The following is an 18,920-nucleotide window of genomic DNA, read 5'->3' as shown; positions in this document are numbered from 1 at the left end:
AATGATGACGTTGGTAGCAATACCAGCAATGTGATTTTAAAAAATATATATTGTTCAGTGAGATGTGTCAACATTGGTAGATCTGCATTACAGGAACCTGTATTTTCAGGTGACCCACACATGATGTTAAGAAATCATGTCTGTGTAAAAGACCCATTCCAAATGCAAGGTACACCAGTGACTTCTAATGTAACACATTAGAAAAAAAATCATTGTTAAGGCTTCCAATTCCTGTGGCAACTAACCCTTAAGAAACTACCACTTGTCAGTCAGGCGCGGTGGCTCACACCTGTAATCCCAGCACTTTGGGAGGCCAAGGCAGGCAGATCACAAGGTTGAGAGATTGAAACCATCCTGGTCAACATGGTGAAACCCCGTCTCTACTAAAAATACAAAAATTAGCCGGGCGGCACGCCTGTAGTCCCAACTCCTCAGGAGGCTGAGGCAGGAGAATCGCTTGAACCCAGGAGGCGGAGGCTGCAGTGAGCCAAGATCACACCACTGCTCTCCAGCCTGGTGATAGAGCGAGACTCTGTCTAAAAAAAAAAAAAAAAAACCTACCACTTGTCAAGTCTTGATGTAGTATTAGTCCATTGTGCTTCTCTAACAGAATACCTGAGACTGGGTCATTTATAAAGAAGAGGAATTTATCTCCTTACAGTTCTGGAGGCTGGTGTCTTAGTCTATTTGTGTTGCTATAAATTACCTGAGGCTGAGTAATTTATAAAGAAAAGAGAGTATTTGGCTCCTGGTTCTGCAGGCTTTACAGGATGGCACGGTACCAACATCTGCTTCTGTTGAGGGCCTCAGGCCGCTTCCATTCATGGTGGAAGGCACAGGGGGGTCTCTGTGTGCAGAGATCACATGGCGAGAGAGGGAGTGAGAAAGGGAGGGGAAGCTCTGGGCTCTTTCTGACAACCAGCTAGGATGGAGGGACTAACAAAGTGAGAAGTCACTCACTTCTCCCCCACCCCAGGGAGGGCATTTATCTATTCATGAGGAATCCACCTTCCATGTCCCAGACACCTCCCATTAAGCCTCACCGTCAGTCACCCACAGTCACCAAAACTGTGGTGTCTGGGAAGTCCAGGATCAGGGCACTGCCAGCATCTGGCAAGGGCCTTCTTGCTGTGTCATCCCATGGTGGAAGGGTCGCAGGGAGATGCACCCACAAAAGACTAGCTAATCCTCTTATAAGGAATCCGCTCCCGAGATAATGATTTATAGCCAGTTTGTCAGAAGCGCAGGTTGCAAGCTAGGAATTGCGATTAACATCAGAAGTGGGGGGCAGTCATGGGACTGAGCCCTCAACTGTGTCATGGGATCTGACACAGTAGCATCAGACTTGAATGCGACTAGAAGACGTCCAGCTGGTGTCCGCTGCAGAACTGACTGCTTGCTTGTTATTGGGGGAGAAACCCCCACATGTTTTGCCACAGAGGTCTTTTCTGTTGATTGTTATGGTGTGAAAGCAGAGGAGAAACAGGTTTTTTCTCTACACCTTCACATGCCACAGAACCCAGAGGATGTGGAGGGATAGACTTTGCAAAGGCCTCTGGTCTCCCAGAGGAGTGACTTACTATTAAGTTTATGATTGACTTGTAAAGATTTTCAAACAGGCACCTATTTTGTTTCCAATTTATAAATCCAAGATTTAAAGCGAGAAGGCCAAGAAGCCTCTCTTGGATTTGTCAGGGCTGCAAGTTGACTTCAGTGGGCTCCCCAGACCCCCCAAGTCTCCCCTTCCTTCTCTGTTGGGAACTGGGCAGATCCCCAGGTCTCCTAGCCCCCTCCCTCACCAGCACCTTCCCACAGCAGAGGTGCTGGGGCTGCATTTTCAGATCAGACATTTTCCATTTTGTAGCTTAATTTGAACAGTACTCATTTTATTGGAAAACTATTTTGCTTCTGATCGTGTGATTGAAAGATTATTCTTGTAGTTTTTATTACACCCTACACAACACGGTTTTGTGGGAATGCATGTTTGATTTTATATTGGAAGGCACTGGGAATTGAATGGGTGTTTGAATTCAGGAAATCTTCATGAGCCGTTTTCCACATACCTCTGCTTGGTAGAGAAGGATCTGCCCTGCAGTCTCTGCTGGGGTTCAGGAAGGCAGCAGGAGGACGCATGTGGATATGGAGGGGTGAGAGGGAGCAGTGAGTAGCAGGCATGGCTCTAGGTGGGGAAGACATGGAGGAGCAACAGGGCCCTGCAGCCCCCGGTAAGGGGCAAAGAGAAGGTGGGCTCTGGTGTGGCAAGCGAGCTGGAGTGGAAGCCAGCCCTTTGCAGGTCCAAACCCTTCCCTGTGGCCTGCATTGTCTGTACCTAGGTTGGGTGGACACCAAAGGAGGGCTTTGCCCTGTGGGCTTGCACCCTATCATCATGGGCAAGGCTGCATGTGGAATTCCAGAAATAGAATTTTTGAGCTCTAGGAGACCATAGGATTATATCTGTTGACTTTGATGAAAAGATGGGCCAGAGAAAGGCAATACCTGTATTCTCAGAGATGGGATGTGTGTGCACACGTGCGTGTGTGTGTGCTCCCTGCAAGGGACCCAGGCTGGGATCTGCAGGTGCTTAAGTGACTCACCAAGCACAGTGCAGCTTATTTTCCTGGTCTGCTCAGAGCATCCCAGGGCCTGGACCATTCCCTGATGAGCAAGACCACTGCAGACCACAGTGTTGGGCCACTTGGTGGATGGTGGTGCCACCCAGAGGCACCAGAGAGCATTTTCTGGGAGTCTGGGAGTTTGTAGCAGGGGCTGGCACTTGTTCCAACTCAACATATTGGAGCAGTTTTCCAGATGCAGGTAAAGCCCCATGAAAGGCTGCCCTCTTCTGCCCTGCAGGAGGGCACCTGGTGGGCTAGGATCAGCCTGGGGAAGGGACCCCAGGACCAGCTCCAAGAGGCACTGCTGCTACTCCCTGTTCTGTTCTTTTTTTTTTTTTTTGGAGACAGGGTCTCGCACTGTTGCCCAGGCTAGAGTGCAGTGGCCTGATCATGGCTCACTGTATCCTCTGAGTCTTGGGCTCAGGTGATCCTCCTGCCTCAGCCTCCCCAGTAGCTGGGACTACAGGCATATACTATCATGCCTAATTTAAAAATTTTTCATTTGTAGAGACAAGAGTCTTGCTATGTTGACCATGCTGGTTTCGAACCCCTGGCCTCAGTTCATCTTCCAGCTTCAGTCTCCCAAAGTGCTGAGATTACAGGAATAAGTCTCTGTACCTGGCCACTGCTCCCTGTTCTTAACCCTGTGCCATTGGAATTCACTCTGCGGGCAGGAGGGTGGGAGAGTCATGCCGGGGTCCTAGACTTACGCCCCGCCCCATCCTTTTCTGGGCCTCCGTGTCTTCCGTGGATAATAAGGCAGCTCAGAAGAGGTGTAATTTCTGAACACTTGGAAAGATGTTCTGTCTCCTGATTGCCAAAGAAATGCATATAAAAATAAGTGTCATTTTAATATTAAAATAACTGGCATTATAAATTGGCATCCTTTCAAAAAGGCATAAAATGCTCATGTCCTTTGACCTAGTCATCTCACTCTGACAAGCTTAGCCTGAAGAAATAATCTAACAAAAGGGAAAGAGCGGTGGACAGAGGTGTTCTCTTGTATTTCATGAAAGCAGCAAGTAGGGCCTTGCCTAAATGCCTTAATAGGGTTTGGTCAAGTATGCCCATTTTGTGGAATATTAATATCAGTGGTCATGGAGTCTTGTAAGATGGAATATGTGTGACACAGCATTAAAAGGATTTACCAGCCTGGCCAATATGGTGAAATCCCGTCTCTACTAAAAAAAATACAAAAATCAGCCAGGCATGGTGGCGTGTGCCTGTAGCCTCAGCCACTTGGGAGGCTGAGGCAGGAGAATCGCTGGGACCTGGGAGGCGGAGGTTGCAGTGAGCCAGGATTGTGCCACTGCACTCCAGCCTGGGCAACAGAGCGAGACTCTGTCTCAAAAAAAAAAAAGGATTTAAAACTGTCAGGATAGCAACTATATTTTTATATAGTATGGGCTGGGCGCAGTTGCTCCTGCCTGTAATCCCAACGCTTTAGGAGGCCGAGGCAGGAGGATTGTTTGAGGCCAGGAGTTTGAGACCAGCTTGGGCAACATAGTGAGACCCCCCGTCTCTACAAAACAAAACCAAAAGGTACAGGTGCCTGTGCATACAGACCAGCAGGGACATGTGGAGATGGGCTGCAGTAGGACTAATTTTCTTTTCCCTCATTTTTTTTTTTAAATAAGTTTTATTGACATAATTTATGTACCATTCAATTCACCCATTTAAAGTGTACAATTCAGTGGTTTTTAGTATATTCACAGAATTGTTCAACTATTGCTACAGTCGGTTTCAGAGCATCTTCGTTACCCCAGAAGGAGATTCCATGTTCCCCATTTCCCCTCTCCCCCAGACCTAAATAGCTACTAATGTACTTTCTGTTTCTATGGGTTTGCCTACTGGGGACATTTCATATAAGTGAAATCATACAGTATGTGGCCTTTTGTGTCTGGCTTCTCTCACCAAGCATGTTTTCAGAGTTCATGGTGTAGGGTGTCAGTGCTTCCTTCCTTCTTATCGCTGAATCGTCTTCCATTGTCTGGGCAGCCTACGGTTTTGTTTATCCACTTTGTTGATGGACATTTGGGTTGTTTCCACTTTTTGGCTATTATGATTCATGCTGCTGTGAACATTTGTGTACAAATTTCTGTGTAGACACGTTTTCATTTCTCTTGGGCAGATAACTAGGGGTGGAATTGCTGGGTCATCTGGTAACTCTAGGTTCAACCTTTTGAGGAACTGCCAGACTGTTCCTCAAAAGGGGAACAGGGGCTGGCAGTTCCTCAAAAGGTTTGCAGGGGCTGTCCCCCACCAGCAGTGTATGAGGGTTCCAGTTCCTCTACATAATGCCTACTACTGTCTTTTTAAATTTTAGCCATCCTAGTAGATAGGAAATGGTCTCCTTGTGGTTTTGGTTTTCATTTCCCTTATGAAAAGACACTCAGTAGTTTTTCATGTGCTTTTGGCCATTTGTCTTTTGAGAAGTCTTTATTCAAATCCTTTTAAAAATTGGGTTGTCTTTCTGTTATTGAGTTGAGTTCTTTGTATTTCTTAATACAAGTCCTTTATCAGATCTATGAATTATAAAATGTGATGGTATCCTTTGAAGCACAAGAGTTTTTCATTCTGATGACATTCACTTTAAGTTTTCTTTCTTTCGTTGCTTTGCTTTTGGTGTCATATCTAAGAAACCACTGCCTAATCGAAGGTCATAAAGATTGATGCCTGCATTTTCTTCTAAGAGCTTTTTGATCCCTTTCAGTTTTCAAACTGCCATGGTACTTTATAGTTGAACCCAAGAGCTTGGACTTGGTTCCTCTGGCCCTGCCCCTGATTTGTTAAACTTTATATTCAAACTTACGTGCCCTCCATCCTCTGCAGATGCTGGGCTCTCTGGGAAACACTCCTTTCCCTGTATTTTTTGTTCCACTGAAACTGATTTTTGTCTCATTATTTTTAGCTAAGGTAACTGAACCCCACTTCCCAAGTCCTTTATAATGCTAAGTAAGAGCAAAAGCTTCCCACGTTTCTGAGCTGTGCTCAGAGTTTGGTGACAGAAATGAGGGAAAAGATTTCACTTGACTGTTCTTCCCCCCGACCCCCGCCTCAACAAACAAACCAGAAGGGCACAGGCCAGAGCACAGCTTGCCTGGCAGTTCTCATGCATGGGAGCTCAGGCCTGGTGGGAGGGGATGCAGAGGGCAGCCGTGGCCCTTGAATGCCAACAGTCTTGGGGTAGGGAGGAAGCAGACCTGTGACGGGACTGAGGAATGGAGGGGTGGTCGGGTGTGTGGATGGCACAGAGTGACAGCCAGGGAGAAGCCTGATGTGGGAAGGGGAGGAACTGTGTGGTATGCCCAGGCCCCTGGACCCAGCCCTGGCTTGGCAGCCCTTGCTCCCCGCTGAGGGCCCTGCCTTTCCTTCCCCTGAAACAGCTCCCGGAGCCCTGCCTGTTCCCTGTCCATCCAGGCCAGCAGCTGAAGGAGCCTCACCTGCCTCCCTTCTCTGAGTAGCACAGATTTGAGGTAAGAAATCCCCCAGAATCCCCATTCCCAGTCCAGCCTCTGGCAGAGATCGGTCCAGTGTCTCCTCCGACTGCCTTAGTGCCCGCTAAACATTTGGGGAGGGGAGAGCTCGGTGCCAAACTGCTCTCGTGTGGGGCAAGTGCTGAGTTAGGCTCCCTGGGGGACTTTACCTCACTGGGCCCTGCTTCCTGGGTTCTGTCCTTGCCCTCCAGCTTCCAAACAGGGAAGAGCAGGTGACTGCTGAGAGGTGAGGATGGTGGCTGTGGGCTAGGTGGCCCTGGGGAAGGTGGGGGATCCCCAGTGCCTGGAGGCAGCCCCTTCTGAGGATGGTCACACGCCTTGTGCAGCATCTTGGCCACCCCCCAGGGCTGAAGAAGGAACCTGGCTGGGAGCTTAGTTCATGTCTGGGTTTTCCCTCCATGTCCAGGAGAAGCAGCGAAGATGTCCAACGAGCCTCCCCCTCCTTATCCTGGGGGCCCCACAGCCCCACTTCTGGAGGAGAAAAGTGGAGCCCCGCCCACCCCAGGTAGGGGGTCACTGCTCCTGAAGCTCCCTGTTGCAGCCCTCTGCCCCCATGGCATGGTTGGGACTCTCTAAGTGGTGATGCCCACTCCAGGGTTACCCCTGGGCCCCATCTGTGTCCCAAAACAGTGGCCTCTGGTCCAGCTCATCGTGCAGAGACTCCAGCTCAGTCTCCTCTTTCTGCCTCTCTCTGTCCAGGCCGTTCCTCCCCAGCTGTGATGCAGCCCCCTCCAGGCATGCCACTGCCCCCTGCGGACATTGGCCCCCCACCCTATGAGCCGCCGGGTCACCCAATGCCCCAGCCTGGCTTCATCCCCCCCCACATGAGTGCAGATGGCACCTACATGCCTCCGGGTGAGTGGGGAAGGGATCTGAGGGGAGCATGGGGAACTCCTGGCTGCTGTCTGGCCTGCGCTGGCCGTCCTCAGTACAGGTGGGCATCTGCTATAGGGCAGGGACTCCAACACGCCCAACCAGCCCTGGCCTAGGGCTTAGGCTGTGTGTGGACAGGGACGGTGGACGTGGAAGGTGGGACTGCTCTTTCTCAGGCTGCTCGGGCAGGGCTGGTCTTGGCACACCAGGACCTGACATGGGTGGGGAGGGGCGCCTTGTGTGCAGGAGAGGGGTGGGTGACCCGCAAGGCTTTCCCTCCCTTGGTCATGGGCTTGAGGCTGAGTGCCCTGTCCTTGCATGCTGGAGACAGAGGAGCAGAGGGACCGGGCCATGTGCCTGGCTCTCTGCCACATCTCTCATGGTCCCCAAGGGGTGGGGACCAGGAAGGGCTGGGAGAATGTGGCCGCACTTGACTTAGGGCCCCAACTGTAAGGCCTCCCACTGGCCCGTTAGGAGGGCAGTAGGAAGTCTGAGGCCTAGCCTTGCACGCTGGGCGCTGTGGACCATGGGGCTTTGTGCCAATCTCTTTGTCTGGGGCAGGTGGCAAGCCAGTGACCTCTTGCTTCCATCTTCTGTGCCATTCCAGGTTTCTACCCTCCTCCAGGCCCCCACCCACCCATGGGCTACTACCCCCCAGGGCCCTACACGCCAGGGCCCTACCCTGGCCCTGGGGGCCACACAGCCACAGTCCTAGTCCCTTCAGGAGCTGCCACCACGGTGACAGTGCTGCAGGGAGAGATCTTTGAGGGAGCGCCTGTGCAGACGGTGTGTCCCCACTGCCAGCAGGCCATCACCACCAAGATCTCCTACGAGATTGGCTTGATGAATTTCGTGCTGGGTTTCTTCTGTTGCTTCATGGGGTAGGTGGTGTGGGCACTGGTAGGGTGGGGGCTGCACCAGGGTCAACTGGCTGCCTCTGCCTCCTCTGCAGCAGGCCTCAGCCTGTTCTTCCCTGTCTCTGATTCAGATGTGATCTGGGCTGCTGCCTGATCCCCTGCCTCATCAATGACTTCAAGGATGTGACGCACACATGCCCCAGCTGCAAAGCCTACATCTACACGTACAAGCGCCTGTGCTAACGGAGCTGGGACTCGGGACTCCCCCGCCTGTCAGTCTGGCCCCCTGTGCTTTGCTCCCTGTGCTCAGTGGTCACTTTCCCGCTCCCACTTGGGGCTGGGAGCCGTGCCACCATCCCCTAGAAGTCCTGTCCTCTTCACCCTGCCCTACCCTGAGCAGCTGACTCTTCTGGCAAAAATTCTGTTGGGATTTAAGGCCAAGGGTCAGTGGGTGGCAGGGGGCTGGCACTGAGCTTGTGTGTTGTTGGTCTGCTTGGTGTGTGTGATCAGGAAGATAAGCTGGGAGGGGTCTCCTGCTGGGGTCCTGATTCCTCTATTTCCAAACAAGGTACAGGTTCAGTCCAGACTCTTTCCCCCTGGGACCAAAAGCAGCCAGAGCAGTAGCCAGTTAGTTCCCCAGGCCTGTGGCCACAGTTGTTTCTGACCTGCTGGGCTGAGAATGGGTAAGTTGTCTGGAGTCAGGTGGGCCCACGTAGGACAGGGTCACGAAGCCTGGGTTTGTTTCTGGGTACTTTGTGCCTCTGGGGTGCTAGAGGTGGGGCATGGTGGCTGGAAGTAAAACTGCCAACTCTGGCCCTCAGAACTCTCAGGTATAGAAACCCAGGATGTCTAATACCCTGTCCCAGTGCCGAGAGCTGCCTGGTGTCAGGTAGAGAGGACGCTGTACCTGGGTGAGTGATCAGACCCCTGGTAGCTAAGAAGGAACTTGTCCCTTTGAGTCAGTGTGCAGACCCCCTTTCAGGCCATGCCTCTGTGAACCCTGTATTGCTGGGGCCGGAAGGAGCCCCTGAGCCTAGCCCCTTCCCGTCTGCCCTGTGTCCTCACTGCGTGTGGGTATGACCTCTGCCCGGTGGCTGGTGTGTCCCAACTGGGCAAGAGATGGCAGAGGGTCCCCCTTGTGGGTGCGCTTGGATGTGCAGAGCCTTCTCCGTGGGTTTTCTTCCCTGTAAGTGCCGGGCCCCTCGCCCCAGCTGACAGGCTGTTGCTGTGCCTGCTCACACCTGCTCCTGCAGGCACACTGGGCTAGGGACGAGGAAGGAGCAGCCACAAGTGGTAGAACTGCCTTGGTGGACACCAGCCTCGCCGTGTCTTTATTTCCTGAATGGTTTGTGAACTTGCTCACCTGGACCGCTGTATCCTGCCACTGTCCTTCCTGGTCTCGCACTGCCACTGCATGGCCTCCTGTCACTGTGAATCGTGGCCCAGTCTCAGTTTGTAGTTTCTCATTAAATTGGCCCTTTCACTCCCCCGCCCTGGGCCTCTGCTGTCTTGCCTGGCTTCCTTCTTTTTTTGAGGGAAAGAGGGTGGGGCTGCAGGCAGTCTACTGGCAGGGCAGGAGGCTGAGTCCTCAGGGTCTCACACCCTCAGTGCTGATGCTATGCCAACTGCCTGGGACAACACCAACATGTAAGGACCTAATTAAACCAAACCAGAGTCAGGTGTAGACCAGCCCTCGGATTTCCAGCTGTGACTGGGCCAGGGCACATGATGGTCTTGGCAGTGGCTGTAAGGTCACCTTCCTTCCTCTGATGCTGGTTTCAACCATCTACATACCATGGCATCCACGCATGGGATCTGCAAGCTGGAGCCCTCCTACCCGCAGGCTTGAGCACAGCATCATCCAGCCCTGGGGAGGCGCACCCTTAAGCAAGACAGACTCGGCCGAGGCTGATAGGCTGAAGACTAACAGAGTGCAGTCTGCACACGCAGGTTCTGGGCCAGCTCTGGCCCTGGCCATCTCTGCACTAACTCATCTGAATTATGAAGGTGGCAGGCTTGGTCAGTAGTTTAAAGAGTTTCCCTACTTTTTAACCCTTTTTGAAATAAAACTTTTACAGGCAGTAGATTCCTATTAATAAAATTATTTAAGTTCATGTTTCTATTTTAGAGAATGAATTGTTTAAATGCAAATATATGCTTTTTTAAAACCCTTATTTTTTTATATATATATATTTTTTTAAAAAAAACCTTTTAAGTAGGAAACCTCTAAGGTATTTCTGAGCTAAAAATAGCAGTGCTGGATACACTTTAAAGATCTCTGCAAGACAATTAGAGTGACTTTGCTTTGGAGACTAGGGGTGCTGGAGAGTAGACCAAGCGCAGGAGGTGGCTGCTGGGGGCCATGATGGACAATGTCCACTCCTCACACAGACATAACATGTCCTTGCTTCTGAGGGACTCTCCTATGGGGAGGTGGCTTGACCCACCTGGTGCCAGGAGGGAGGGAAGGAGGCAGCTTGCAAAGCCCACTTTATTGAGTGTTGGAGCATTTACACAGGGCGGAGGAGGAGATAAGCTGGGGCTGAGCAAACCTCACCCAAGGGGTTAGAGGGATTCTGGGTGAGAGGGATGAGCTCCCAAGGCCTCTGAGGCTTCCACCCACACCCACCCTCACTCCCAGGGTCCAAGAGAGGCCCAGAAGTTGTACAGCAGCATCCAGCATCCAGCCTGGGCTTACAGGCCACTCACCTCCAGCAGGGGAGATAGTCACCCATGTACTGCAAAAACAGGGACTACCGGAAGCAGCCTAGGGCCCAGAGGTGTGGAAGCCTGGAGTAGAGCTGGGTCAGGGGCCAGGCCTGCTGCACTGTGCCGACTGCTCCCAGGGTGACAGCCTGTGCCCAGTGCGGAATATGGCCCATAGAGAGGATACTGTCAGGCAGAGGCTCTAGCATCTGGCTTTTATTGGTTGCTTTTCTTAAACCCAGCATTTTTTAAAAAGTCACCTGAGGTGGTAGTTTAGTCAGGGCTGGAGAAAGGGGTAGGCCAGTGGTCAGTCGGGAGGAGGGTACCAGTATGGCATGATGGGTCCTTCACATGTAGTACCAGGCCAAGAGTCCAGCAGCTAGGGCCACACCAGCGGCCAGGATGAACTGGAGGCTGGGCTTCCTCAGCACAGCCATGGCTGTTCGGAAGGGACAGCTGCTGCCCTCCAGGGCACCTGTGTGGCAGCACCAATAGGAGACATGGCATCAGTGGAGTCTCCTGCTACACCTGCCCCCGAAGGGGAGCTCAGGACACACAGACCTACCTTTGTCTTGTTCAGCAGCGTAGAAAGGGCATTTACGCTTGTCTCCTTTCCCATCGTGTACAGGGAACCCATCCTCCAAGGTCTCTCTGGCCAGCGTGGAGCCGGCCTGGTCCAGTTCATTGAATATCTGCAGGAGCAGAGGATCGACTGAGCTATCTTTGGGCTGCCCATACTTTTTTTTTTTTTTTTAATGTCTTTCGAGATGAGGTCTCTGTTGCCCAGGCTGGAGTGCAGTGTTATGAACATGGCTAACTCACTGCAGCCTCAAACTCCTAGGCTCAAGTGGTCCTCCCACCTTAGCCTCCTACATGTGTGTACCACCATACCTGGCTAATTTTTAAATTTTGTGGGGAGATGTTGTCTCACCTTGGTTGCCCAGACTGGTCTTCAACTCCTGGGGTCAGGTAATCCCCCTGCCTCAGCCTCCCAAAGTGCTGGGATTACAGGCATGAGCCACTGCGCCTGGCTACACTCTCCTTTTAGAGGACGCCCTCCTGATAGAGTAAGCTGGAGCAGGTGAGCTTGCTCAGGTGTGCCAACTACACAGCAAGCAGCACTGGTGGGCGGCAACAGCACTGCCTGATGCTCCTCCCTCCCTAGCATGAGCTCTGGGGAGGTGTGGATGTTGGTACCCCAAGAAGGCTGCCAAATGCTGGGTCTCCCCTGGGAACTGACCAGACACGCACCCCATGCCTAGCCTTCTCTGAGGTGGCTCAAGCCACTGAAACTACCACAGCACAGACAGGAGGGCATGAGTACATCCCCATTTCTAGGTGCTGATTTTTTTTTTTTTTTATCAAGAAGCAACAGAAAACCTGGAATATGGGAGAACGAGGCTGTGGCAGGGCATACCCATCCTGAGTGGCCTGGGAGGCCTCAGTGGAAGCTGACAGGATCTGGGGACAGAGTAAGCCTCCCCAGGTTCAGCCTTATCTAAAGGCTACTTGTAAACAGAGCTTATTTACTCTCCTTAGTGGCACTGGCTGTCTGTTAACTTACAAAGCAGGGCTTTTCAGAGCAAAACTTAAAAGAAAATTAACCATTCTTCAAGACCAGCATCCTGCAGTGAGGGAGGAAGCCAGCTCCATTCTCCCAGACCCCTTTATGTGCTAGAGGACTCACCTTTCCCAAAACACTACCCACTGGCATCTATCACACCAGGCCTCCATGCTGGGAACCACCCACTGGGCCCACAAGCTCTGGTGGCACCCTGCAGCTCATCTGTCCTAACGCCATGTGTGCCTTCGTAGGCCACTATGGATCTGCTACCACTGTCAAAGTTTCCCTCTTCAGCCCTGGCAGCTGGCAGCCCCCAAAAGTACCTGCATGTTATACTCAAAAGCCTTGTTGGCCTCCTCCACGATCCTCTCTTTGGTCTTCATGTTCAGGTCCAGGGCGTTCATCCTGGCCCGGTAGAGCTGCTTGAACTGCTGGGCATTGTCCACATTCTCAAACAGGTAGAACTGGGTCCCTTCCCCTGTGCTGGGGAGTTTCAGTGCTCGCTGGGCCACCTTCTTCAGCACCTGGCCCCCCGAGAGGTCCCCCATGTAGCGGGTGTATGCATGGGCCACCAGTAGCTCCGGCTCGTTCTGCCCTATGTAGTGGATCCGCTCCACATACTTTTGGGCAGCCTTGGGGCACTGCACCTGCTCCTCCCAGTTTTCACCAAAGAAATACTCCATGTCCTTGGTCAGCGCCTCCTTCCGGTGCAGCTCCATGGGGAAGTACAAAGGGGCAAAGGCTGGATGGTCCTTGTTGTGCTCCATTTCCTCCTCGAGGGCTGAGTATGTGAAGTAAAGTGCCGTGGTGGCCAGCTGTGGAGGTGACAGGAGGAGGCCAGCTATGCCTGAGCACACCATATCCGAGCAGCTGGATGCAGAGGCTCAAGTGACAACCCCCAACCCCGAAGACCCAATCCTATTGCCCATTTTTATGTAGTGAATTATTTAACACACAAGGAAGCTTTTGTGTTTCTTAAAGGAATGGCATGGTTAAGTCTTTGGAACACGCATACTTTTGCTTCCTTCACACCACTATGTTATTCTATCTAAGCCATGAGAACCATTTTTTTTTTTTGGCAGGGTAAAGAGTCTCGCTCTGTCACCCAGGCTGGAGTACAGTGGGACGATCTCAGCTCACTGTAATCTCTGCCTCCCAGGTTCAAGTGACTCTCCCACCTCAGCCTCCCAAGTAGCTGGGAGTATAGGCACGCGCCACCACACCCGGCTAATTTTTGTATTCTTAGTAGAGACAGGGTTTCACCATGTTGGCCAGGCTGGTCTCAAACTCCTGGCCTCAAGTGATCCACCTGCCTCAGCCTCCCAAAGTGCTGGGATTACAGACATGAGCCACCGTACCCAGCCGAGAGCCAGAGCTTAACGTCAAGAAGGAATGGAGTGTGGAGAAAAGCCAAGCTTTTACCTCAGAGTGGCTCCAGGGGCACTTTTCTCATGGGACTAAGGCCCCCATCCCAACCCCATATGACAGTCTGGAACCCAATGTGGGGCACAAACCTTAAACAGCTCCTTCTTAATGTTGCCTTTCAAGAAGTCCTTGACAAACTGGGTGTTTTCTGCCCGGTCGTGTGCTTCCTTGGTCCCTTCCTTCAGGAGCTCCGAGAGGTCAGCCATTCTGTGGAGAGATGGGAGGTGTTTGTGTGTCAATTAGCCCTTCCCAGCTTCCCAGAAAGGACCACAGGGAGAAGATTGAGTCCAGACCCCAAGGTGACCACCTGTTGTACTGGAGGCTGGGGCTTCTCAGACACTTCACTCCAACACAAATAGCAGGAACTTGTCAGGGAACACAGGGCAAGCAGACATGACAGTCTGCTCCAAGGACTCAGGACACAACGGATAACTGTGGCCTGCTCCTTGAGAGTAGTACCCACGTCCATGTGTCTGTGCTGGGAACCACCCAAATGAGCAATGCTTTGCTTCTGTGGCCACCTAGTGGTCGAAGAGACACACATCTGTATTCCCATCAGTATTTGCCGGCTTCTCTAAGACAGCCTGCCTTGGAAGATGTCTCCTGGAATTCACACACCTCAGTAAGGCTGTGACTGTGGGTCTCCTCAGATGGCCCTACTGCCTTCCTCCCACCTTGGACCCACAGCTTCTTTGAGACTATATGTGACTAGGACCAAGCACGAAAGGATGCAAAGGAGACAACTGAGAGGCTGGAGCCAGGACGTTGGTTTTGTGCTGCTTAACGAAATTACACAGTTGTAAAGGTGTGTGGATGGATGGACAAGGTAGAAAACATGTGATCCTAAAGATGGTGATACTTGGGCAGGGGCTTACATGTGTCCACACAATCCATCTACAAGAGTGAGAAAAATTTGGCCTTATCATGGTCTGGCTCTGCTGTCTTCTTTAGGAGGTTAGCTCGTTATCATCCATGTGCTGAGAATCAATTATTAGCAATTATTTCAAGGGATAAAAAAAAAACTTGGCCAATGACAGGGCTATAATGAGAGGCTAATGATGCAGAACAGGGCCTGGAAGCTCAGGTTTAGCATGAGCTGTCCCTATACAGAGTAAGGAAAGGCTGCCCTGCAGTCAGAGTTACTCCATTTTTATGGGGTAAAAGACTGAACAGAGCCAGCTTTGCCTACGTTTACCCTTTCTCAGCCCAGATGAGGAAACATGCAAGTTTTTAAGAAGAAAAAAGGATAACTACCATCAAATCCTATCAGCACTCCCAGGAGCACCTGCCCTGCCTCCTTGGATGAGACAATGGACCAGTGGGTAGAGTTCTAAGCAGCCAAAGCTGTATGCGGTCCCTGCAGGGCCAAGCAGGCACCCGGGGGTCCAGAGCTCATGGCCCACGGCCACTCCCCAGTGCTGCCAGCAGACAAAACCAGGTGTGCTGAGCACGACAGGTGCTGGGCCCACCGGATTCAGTGCAGCCAGCCCCCATCGCTCACCTCATTTGGTTCTCCTTTTCTAAGGCCCCAGAGTTCTTTTTCTCTGACTCGTCTACCCCCTCTGAGGTTTCCACTTCCGCTGACATTGCTGCTGGGTGTGGTTCTTGCTGCTCTCGCTCCTCTGGTCCTGCAGAGACACAAGGAGCTGGTGATGTGGCACCCACGGCAGTCACTTCCCCAAATACCTGCCGGTTCTGCTTTCCTCGGAGCCAATGTAACCAAGGTGACACCCACACACCCCAGGATTGTTTTCTTTAAAATAAAGCTCTGCCATTACTGGGACCATAGTGGAATATGGAAAAAATCTGAATATGAACAATGTATTAGGTAATAGCATTGTATTGACATTAAGCTTGTTGGTTTTTTAAAAATAATTGTACTGCGATTATATAAGAGAATGTCTTTGTTCCTAAGAAATACACACTGGGGTATTCAGAAGTAAAGGTACACTGCCTGCAACTCCCTGTCAGATGGTTCAGAAGAGAGTGTGTGTGCATGTGCACACGCTGCAGGGTGGGGACACTGGCAAGTCAGAAAAGCAAACAAGGCAAAATCCTAGCAGTGAATCTGGGGAAGAGGTATGAGAGTTCTTTGTACTATTCTTACCATTTTTCTGTATGCTTAAAACTGTATCAAGGCGGGGCACAGTGGCTCACGCCTGTAATCCCAGCACTTTGGGAGGCCGAGGCAGACTGGAGTTTGAGACTAGCCTGGTCAACATGGTGAAACCCTGTCTCTACTAAAAATACAAAAAATAGCCGGGCATGGTGGTGCACACTTGTAATCCCAGCTACTTGGGAGGCTCAGGCAGGAGAATCTCTTGAGCCCAGGAGGCAGAGGTTGCAGTGAGCCGAGATCACGCCATTGTACTCCAGCCTGGGCAACAAGAGCGAAACTCTGTCTGGGGAAAAAAAAAAACTGTATCAAAATTAAAAGTTAGGCCGGACACGGTGGCTCATGCCTGTAATCACACCACTTTGGGAGGCCAAGGTGGGTGGATCACCTGAGCTTAGGAGTTCAAGACCAGCCTGACCAACATGGAGAAACCCTGTTTCTACTAAAAATACAAAATTAGCCGGATGTGGTGGCGCATGCCTGTAATCCCAGCTACTCGGGATGCTAAGGCAGGAGAATCACTTGAACCTAGGAGGCAGAGGTTGCAGTGAGCCAAGATCGCGCCACTGCACTCCAGCCTGGGCAATAACAGTGAAACTCTGTCTCAAAAAAAAAAAAAAAAAAAATTAAAAGTTAGCAAAAACAAAGAAAACCTCAAAAACCTTAGGGAAACAAAAAGCTTGGCAAGCAACGCACAGTTCCACCCCTCTGCAAGCGTGCTGAGGCCAGTTCATCCTACCTGTGAGAGGCTGGGTGCCCTGTGCAGAAGGCAGCCTACAGAAGTTACCAAAAAAGCAGACTGTCCCTAGCCTACTCAGGACTTTGCTAGGCTGAAGGAAATATTAAGTTAGCCAATCAATTCCCATTACCTGCTGCAAATGCTGAGCCTTCGTCAGCCAGGGAAACACAGTCCCATAACAAGGCAAGCTCATCCTCCATCCCTCGGGGCTCCTGCTCAGGCAATGTAAGGCGCAGCCCATTTGGGGAACCTTCCACATAAATAGCAGCACAGTAGCACCAACAACTAATAAAGTAACTGACAAAGACAGAACTGGGGCCAAATCAGGCCAAACTGGGCCAAGGAAAAAGAACTTATTTACTGAGCATTTTTTCTATGTGCTCTACCCAGAAACAGGTGTCAAGAAGAACAAAGAGGTGTAAGAAATGGTCCTTAAAAGGCCCAAGGCACATATCCTTCCTGAGTTTTCTCTAGATACCTAGTTACATTTTTGTTAAATCTTTTAGGATATTATAGTACATGGTTTGCTCGCTGAGGTCTTTTTGAACCGTCTCTCTCACCTTTAGATTTTAGCATCTATACTGGGATTATTTTAGGAAGTCAAGCGATAACTCATATAGCACAATGCCTACCATGTGGTAAGCACTCAATGAACATTACATCATGATCATACTTTATTCTGACTGAGGCTTAGTGATGTCTGAGAACACTCAGAAAATAAACATCGGGATGTACAGAAAAATGGAACCGTCTCGACTCCAAATCAGAGACACTGTACTCTGCAATAACGCTGATGAACTGTACGATGCACAGCACAGTCTAGAAGAATGTGAAAGCAGGCAGGTATTACATGGAGGGAACAGTATGCAGAGGGCTTCCTGGGGAAGGACCCTCAACAGAGACAGGATTTGGGGCAGGGGTGGGGGAGGGCCTCTAGATCAAGGGAATATTATGAACAAAGCCAGAAATGGGTGGTTCACAGAGATAGCATAAGGCTGCCCAGCTGTGCGTCCACTTACCAAGGGGCCAAAACAGGCATTGCAAGCTGTAGAATAAGCCTCACATGGGCCTTCAGACCTTGATTTATAAGTGTTTTCTTTTTTTTTTTGTAAAAGTACAGCTTTGCTGGCCGGGCGTGGTGGCTCACGCCTGTAATCCCAACACTTTGGGAGGCCGAGGTGGGCAGATCACGAGGTTAGGAGTCTGATACCAGCCTGGCCAACATGGTAAAACCCTGTCTCTACTAAAAATACAAAAATTAGCCAGGCATGGTGGCACACACCTGTAATCCCAGCTACTCAGGAGGCTGAGGCAGGAGAATTGCTGGAACCTGAGAGGCGGAGGTTGCAGTGAGCCGAGATCGAGCCATTGCACTCCAGCCTGGGGAACAGAGCGAGAGTCCATCTTTAAAAAAATTTAAAAAGGCCAGGCGTGGTGGCTCACGCCTGTAATCCCAGCACTTTGGGAGGCCAAGGTGGGCAGATTACCTGAGGTCAGGAGTTCGAGACCAGCCTGGCCAACAAGGTGAAACCCCGTCTCTACTAAAAATACAAAAATTAGCCAGGCGTGGTGGCACACGCCTGTAATCCCAGCTACTTGGGAGGCTGATGTAGGAGGATTTCTTAAGCCTGGGAGACAGAGGTTACAGTGAGTCACGATCATGCCACTGCACTCCAGCCTGGCCGACAGAGCAAGACTCTGTCTCAAAAATAAATAAATAAAATAAAATACTTAAAATAATAATAAATAAATAATAAGAACAGCTTTGCTGTACACCCTTGAGGACCCTGAGAGCCAAAATTTGTCTCTGGCTGCTCAGTTCTCAGGCAGCAGAGAAAAAGGTGCTGGGATGAAAACACTGAGCTATCTAGAGGAGGAAGGGGTGCAGTAAAGTGTCCCGGAGCCTCTAGATGGGTGATGGAAGTAAAGGACCAGGCTGAGGCACACACACACCAGGCTGAGGGTCCAGGTACCCCAGGACCACAGGCCCCATGCTCCTTACAGGCAAAATGAGGCAAAGACAAGTGCGATCCATGGCCCAGGTTACCAACTGCAGTAACCTGAGTATGCTTCTTGCCATTTGCACCTAATTATCATGCTGCACAACAGTGATAGGGAACGTGATTAAATTTCATTAACTGTGTTTTACTCAATAATAACTGCATGCTCTGGGAGAGTATAGTCTTGCTTAATTAAACAAGTCCTTTTGCTTCTCTTAAAAATACAAAAAGGAGCCAGGCACAGTGGTTCACACCTATAATCCCAGCATTTAGGGAGGCCGAGGTGGGCAGATCATCTGAGGTCAGCAGTTCGAGACCAGCTTGGCCAACATGGTGAAAGCCCATCTCTACTAAAAATACAAAAATGAGCCAGGCATGGTGGTGGGAACCTGTAATCCCAGCTACTCAGGAGGCTAAGGCAGGAAAATCCCTTGAACCCGGGAGGCGGAGATTGCAGTAAGCCAAGATCATGCCACTGCACTCCAGCCTGGGTGACAGAGCAAGACTCTGTCTCAAAAAAAAAAAAAA

At 50.9% G+C, this 18,920-nt stretch overlaps 2 protein-coding genes across 21 annotated transcripts in view; one reads left to right on the top strand and one right to left on the bottom strand.

Moving 5' to 3' along the window:
- The window catches only part of CDIP1 (cell death inducing p53 target 1), a 28,169-nt gene extending 18,213 nt beyond the window's left edge, over nt 1-9,956 (top strand). For all 6 annotated transcript variants that reach the window (XM_002826078.6, XM_009250432.4, XM_002826077.5 and 3 more), the window contains 5 exons: nt 6,002-6,091; nt 6,519-6,617; nt 6,812-6,967; nt 7,593-7,866; nt 7,974-9,956. In XM_002826078.6, the coding sequence (XP_002826124.1) occupies nt 6,533-6,617; nt 6,812-6,967; nt 7,593-7,866; nt 7,974-8,085 (627 nt within the window). In that variant the 5' untranslated portion in view covers nt 6,002-6,091; nt 6,519-6,532 and the 3' untranslated portion in view covers nt 8,086-9,956. The remainder of the gene's footprint in view (nt 1-6,001; nt 6,092-6,518; nt 6,618-6,811; nt 6,968-7,592; nt 7,867-7,973) is intronic.
- A 793-nt stretch (nt 9,957-10,749) lies between these two features.
- The window catches only part of HMOX2 (heme oxygenase 2), a 34,618-nt gene continuing 26,447 nt past the window's right edge, over nt 10,750-18,920 (bottom strand). For 14 of the 15 annotated variants that reach the window (XM_002826076.3, XM_054533364.1, XM_054533367.1 and 11 more), the window contains 5 exons: nt 15,039-15,165; nt 13,627-13,744; nt 12,436-12,927; nt 11,114-11,240; nt 10,750-11,023 (listed from right to left, as the gene is read on the bottom strand). In XM_002826076.3, coding sequence (XP_002826122.1) covers nt 10,896-11,023; nt 11,114-11,240; nt 12,436-12,927; nt 13,627-13,744; nt 15,039-15,124 — 951 coding nt within the window. In that variant the 5' untranslated portion in view covers nt 15,125-15,165 and the 3' untranslated portion in view covers nt 10,750-10,895. Of the gene's footprint in view, nt 11,024-11,113; nt 11,241-12,435; nt 12,928-13,626; nt 13,745-15,038; nt 15,166-17,674; nt 17,697-18,920 lie in introns of those variants that run through there. The other variant, XM_054533372.2, reaches the window with a different exon arrangement.

Source organism: Pongo abelii, chromosome 18 (genome assembly GCF_028885655.2).
Source record: "Pongo abelii isolate AG06213 chromosome 18, NHGRI_mPonAbe1-v2.0_pri, whole genome shotgun sequence".
Taxonomy (NCBI): Eukaryota; Metazoa; Chordata; class Mammalia; order Primates; family Hominidae; genus Pongo; species Pongo abelii.
This window is presented reverse-complemented; position numbering and strand designations above follow the sequence as displayed.